Source organism: Acanthochromis polyacanthus, chromosome 21, assembly GCF_021347895.1.
Source record: "Acanthochromis polyacanthus isolate Apoly-LR-REF ecotype Palm Island chromosome 21, KAUST_Apoly_ChrSc, whole genome shotgun sequence".
NCBI classification, from domain to species: Eukaryota; Metazoa; Chordata; class Actinopteri; family Pomacentridae; genus Acanthochromis; species Acanthochromis polyacanthus.
The window spans coordinates 17,469,793-17,475,792 of NC_067133.1; the positions used below are offsets into that span (position 1 = coordinate 17,469,793).

At 42.6% G+C, this 6,000-nt stretch overlaps 1 protein-coding gene across 1 annotated transcript in view; it reads right to left on the reverse strand.

Moving 5' to 3' along the window:
* Window positions 1-4,100, reverse strand: part of hs3st4 (heparan sulfate (glucosamine) 3-O-sulfotransferase 4) — a 90,797-nt gene extending 86,697 nt beyond the window's left edge. The window contains exon 1 of the mRNA XM_022195149.2: window positions 2,543-4,100. Within this exon, the coding sequence (XP_022050841.1) occupies window positions 2,543-3,144 (602 nt within the window). The 5' untranslated portion in view covers window positions 3,145-4,100. The remainder of the gene's footprint in view (window positions 1-2,542) is intronic.
* Window positions 4,101-6,000: the final 1,900 nt, after the last annotated feature.

The following is a 6,000-nucleotide window of genomic DNA, read 5'->3' on the forward strand; positions in this document are numbered from 1 at the left end:
AGTGACACAGAAACTCAAACTTCCCAGAAAACATTTCACTTTTGTCTCAACAGCCAATTACCTTGAACCTTAATACACCATTTGTCAAACAAACACAGCTTTTTACTGTTCAGAATGGACAATTTTCTGTCTGTAGCTCTCACTGATGCACACGAAACACACAATCTGAATTCTTTCTAAAGATTACTAAGTCTGAATATGTGTAGGACTGTGTAGTAAACTGTAAAGGACAAGTGTGCTTAGTCAATACCGGCCCTGAGCACAAAAACCCACAGGCAGGAGAGCCTGAACAGTCATGCGCCTACATGTCTTTGGGTTGCATTCTCTATAGTTCTTCCATCATATCCATCAAAATGTGGAGCAGGTGTTTTGAAGACAGGCCCAAATTTATGAATCACATTTTATGAGATTACTGCTCTCATTCAACTACACCGATGTCAAACGGTTGCAAACATCTGTAAGTGATCATAATTCCACTTCCATTAAGTGCACATTAGCCAGAGCATCACGGACAGAGAAGAGAGATGTGGTATAATGCATCGTTTAGAAACAAACAAACTGCCTGACTGAGTTTTTACATCGCTGAGAAATACTGGCTCAACTCATGAATATTTTGGACTATTTATCCATTTTCCGTCACCATCAAAGCAAACCAAAACATCTAGATGTGTCCCCTGCTTTTAGGCTGCTTGTTTGGCGTATTTTCCTCTTTAAATGTGTCATTCAAAGTTGAATGTTCGAAACGGGACAATGGCAGATATAAAAGGAGTGCTCCTTTTTGACAATATTTGGCTCTGGGGCCTCAAAACACACACGCATATTTATTATTATTTATGTAAGCATGTCATCCTCCTGTCTAATGAGCCTTTCACCGTAAGCATAATGAAACAGCTTGCATTAACACAGGCTAAATGAACAGCCGAGAGCTCCCATGTCTACGCGGCGAGATGAAAGCAGATGTTCCACAACCCAAACACCGGCATAACAGACTCAGTCCTCCAGAGGAACAGAAGGGACTTTGAGTCAGCGTCATTCTCATCAGCTCATTGACTCCATTAGACAATTCCTCTGGTCAAACATTATTATGGGAGAACGACGGCGAACTGAGCCATGACCAGCTGACCATGAGTGAACCCTCAAATTGATTTTTCCTCCCATAAACACATTAGTGATAAACAGGCTCTTCTATGGCTAATAAAGCCGGAGTCAAAGTGAATGTCAACCATCACACGCATAAAAGCTGGTGTAAACAGAACACACATGTTTGACAGCCAGCTGCAAAGCAGAAGGGAGGTGTTTGAAGAAATGCAGCACTTGTGGCACTATTCACACACATTCAGACTATGTGCTGTTTATGTGAAGCAGACGCTCCAGTAATTGATGGGTTCAATGTGAAAAGAGGAGAAATGGCAGACTTGTAACATCAAAACAGAACGGGGGGAAAAATTATGCTATTCCTTCTCAATTTAGGAATGTACAGCATCCATGTATGTACATATAAACTGGATAACAGCGTGCATGAATAATTATTAATCTATTAGATATGCATCACTCAAAAATGTAGGAAAAATTGGCCTTCTCTTAATCCGTGACTGTGTGTGCATGTATTTGAGAGAGATCATGAAGAAAAGCACAACTGAGAAATAATGAGCTGTCATTTTTTTTGTTTGTTTTCAATGTCAGAAATGAAAAACGTGAAGATTACCGACACAGCCTTAATCATTAAATACAAACACCCTGTGATTATTCTTTTAATTGACATTCCTTCTTATTTGACCTAAACATTTCAATAACAAAACGAAATATTTTAATATAGAGGATAAAAACAACATTTAAAAGGTTTAGAAATCCTTCAGCTACATAGTGACACTCCTCTGTGTGAATTTGCATTATGAATTTGGTCTGCATTTATGAACTGTCAAAGGTCTAAATTTGACCGAACATCATTTGATATGTGACAGACAGACCTGAGGTTTGATGTCAAACTCTTTGCTGAGGACTGTGAAACCTCAAATGGGGTTCGGTGTCTCTACAAACCATGCACTGCAACATGCTGTTTTATGCCTTATAATAAAACTGACTCTAAAATTGTAGAGCTCAGTCCATTTGCTGTTGTGCAAGACCATATCAGAGCTGTAATATGTTTTAGACTGCCATTAGCAAGCTTGTGTGCATTATTATATGGTGTTTGTTACATTTTCCCACAGTTTCGGCCTGCCATTGAATCCTACTCATGTGTGCCTGAATATTTTAGTGTAGAGGATGCAAATGGGAGTGCAGACAAGTTGGAAAGTTTGCATTTGAATGCAACATTGCATTTACAGCCACACATGGTGTCCACTGTGATGGATGTGCATGCTAGCACTGTCAGAGAAATAAAGTATTTGTGGAAAGCTGTAAAATACTTGTTTTTTCTTTTTTTTTTTTGAAGCGTGATGATTTAAAAAAAAACAAACAAAAACATAAAGTGTAAGTGTTTGTGACATTTTTACGCACATCACCAGTGAAGTCCTCTGACAAATACCTGGGCATAGGGACTCACCTGTACCAATCCAGCCCCTTCTCATAGTTCCTGTCAAAGAAATGTGGCTCATTTCCAACAGCCCTCACGTCGGGATGCACCCTGAGAGCCTCCAGCAGGGCTCTGGTTCCCCCTTTCTTCACCCCGATGATGATGGCTTGGGGAAGTTTCTTCTCCCCGTAATCCGACGTGCAGTTCACCCTGAGTTCGCTGTCCGTGGTGCTGAATTCCTGGTGCTCCCTCTCCAGCGCGGTGGTGCGGTACGCTGCCGCCGCCGCCGATTTAGTCGGAGACGCCTGAGTCCTAATCCACTCCACTGTCCTTTGTTCGGCCTCAGCATGCTCCTGCAGGATGGAAACCGAGGTCGTCCTCTCGGCCTCGGTGAATTCGGTGAAGCCCTGGGAAGCGGAATAAAGTTTCTCCCTCAATGTCACAAAAGTTGTCTCCTCCGTCACCAGCCTCCCCTGATACACATAGTTCTCTTGCAGAGGGAACTGCAGCGAGTTGTAGCAGCTCATCAAGCTATAGAACAAGTAGGTGACAGAGAGGGAGAGGGTGAACATGAATAAGATTTTCCGGGGCACTTTAGAGGTAAAAACCGAAGTGCTGGACCAGAATGCCATCTCTGATAGCAGTGATCCTCTCAAAGAAGTGGCCAGACATGTTTCCACCCCGAGTCTTGCATGGACAAAATCAACAGCAATAATCAGTCACTATCAGCTCTGCTCCAGCTAAAAAAGCGTGAAGCTGGACCAAACCATCCTAATCCGAGCAAATCGCATATTTATAAGGATATCGAGAGTGTGAGGGGGGAGATAGATCGTTAAAATTCCGGAAGAATATCGCGTCTCTTTTCTGTAGTATCGATTTCTTATTCCGAGGCTTGACAGACAATGTCACAATTTATTGGACTGAACTTGCAGATTTGAGAGGCTGGAGGTCTGGCGTCCTTCCAAATGAGCAGCCTGGCTTGAACTGGACAGTGTATGATGAGCGAAATTCAGGCATTTTATGAAGAGAGAGAGAGTGTGTGTGTGTGAGAGAGAGGGAGGTGTAAAGAAGAGAGGGAAAAAGAGAGAGAAAGAAAATGAACACTGTTTAAAGTGGGCTTCTTCTCATCAGCGGCTCAGCCCCAAGTCCAGTCCCGACTGTAAAAATAAAAGAGTGGATCCCAAGCCATCCAGACAAGCAACAAATCCACAATCTCTCCAGTTTTACGCACAATCCTGCACGCGTTTTTGCGCAACAACAACAACAAAAAATCATCCACACTTCTCTGTGACTACGCCAGGCTGCTGCTCGCTGTCCTTGCGCCTTCTCACATTGGTAGGCTGCTCCGATGTGCGCATCGGCTGGGTGAGCTCATCTGAAGCCGAAGCGCCGTGGAGAGACACACAGCACAACTAGTGTGTACACCCACTTTGCCTCTGTCCGCGCACAAGTAGGGCTACGAACGTCAGATTTCCTAATCTGACAGAGTTGCGTGGAAAAAACACGCTCCTCGTCATCCCTGCGACCACTCACACGGACCCACGCTGCTGGAATATATGAGAGCTTATTGCAGCGCGCATTGCTTCACACTGTATAAAGTTCACTGTTAAAGTCAATCTCAGTAAGATTATTTCGATAGAGATTATTTTTACAGAAAGCTCATGTCTGCACCCTGCTGGTTTTTTGTGGAGTATTGCATTACATACTTAATTTGCAGGGGGAGAAAATAAAGCAGAGGAGAGAATGGGAAAAGTTTATCCTCATATGCAGTCAAAGTGGATAATAAGTGACAGTGTGTTTTAAATTAAAATAATGAGCTGGGAGGAGGGGTGTCAGTTCTCCTCTACATCTTTGCTAAATGGAAGAAAGCACATGCAGAAAACAATCCTGACTTGTGCATTATTCTGGGATGCTGCTTGGGCGTATTATACACTGAATTTATTATACATGGGTGCAGACTATAATTACTGAGGAGAATATGCAGTAGACCTTAACTTGTACACTTAGCTGGCACAATACGGGGGATCTAAAATTGCACGCCACCGAAATGTCTCCCCATATTAGTGAATCTCATTCATCACACACCTCCAACACACCAGGAGAGCCACAATAAGTGCTGGGTCACAAATAATTTTCAATGCCAGGCGAGCCACTATATTTAAAGTCCTCTGTGTTGGAATGGAGAAAATATTTCTATGTATATGCCGCTTGACCAAATTTGTCATTTCTAAGTGCCTGTAGCCGGCTCAGCATGCAAACCAGGGGTGATACAAAGCCATTTTATTTTGAGTGTTAGTGAAGGGACAGCGATGTACCAAAGTAGCTCTTTAGCATTCAGCCAGTGCGTTTCCTCTGGTAGCTCATCATAGGAGCCACCAGTGGAGGGGAAATACCTAGTAATGCTGGCTCTCTGAACATATAGTAGAGGTTTTTGAACTCAATATATGAGTTTTTCAAATTACATTGCAGAATAGGTTGGGGGGGGAAGTCATATCACCTGGATTTAATGGAGTTTTATGATTTTCTTCTCTTTGTTTTACTGCTATTTTGTTTGAGTCTCATCGCTCTCATTGAGGCAATAATTTGTCCTAAAAAACCCATTTGGAAAGAGAGGCAGGTACAGTTAGCATCTGGTCAATATAGTAGAGCATTTAGCAACAAAAAACCCCAACAAAAAACAGATATTTGCCTCAGGAGGTGACCAAAGATGGAGCTAAAAGAAAGCAAAGATTAAACTATCATTCAGCAAGTCAGCAAACAAAACTTCAAGTATATTAATGATAATGTTGCTCTCAAAACGAGGACAAAAAAGGAGTTGTGAATATCTGCTAAATCATTAGTTTCCATGTACTATACTGTAGCCTTCATCTCCTTAGGCGAAAACGTGATCCACAACGCAATTGCCAAAGTGGCATGGATCCCATTTTGGAAACACTTTGCCGGTTCTCATTTCAGACTCAAATTCATGTCTCAGTCAGTTTGAAATAGCAAGGAATTGGCAATTCTAAACTATATGTAAGCAACGCAGGTGATTGGGTGAGTGGGAGGGAAGCATGGACAAGTGTTTGGAGCACAATGGTTACTGGGTGTTTGGCAGTCAAGAGAGCGTAGGAGAGCTCAATGGGTTTGTTGAAATTGTTGTATTCGTAAATTGCCTCTCGGAGAAGCAGAGAGCTCTCCAACGCGAACTGCCCCGTTTGAAATTCCCACTGTTATCAGACTACCTACCCGTCTAAGAGTCGCCCTGTCAGAGATTTCTGAGCATGCTCAGACACTCCTGTCGTCGAGCGGTTGCGGCAGAAATGTTTCGATGTTAACAGCAGAAGTGAAGTGGTATTAGGACAGCTGCTGCTACTCAGTGTCGACGATAAATTATTATCTGAGCTCAAGAGAAAATATATTGAGCCATTTTATCTTCCCCTTTGTTGTGTCTGTTATCAGAGCCATTCATAAATCGCTCAGACTTTCCCTGTGGAAGTTGAGTTCTC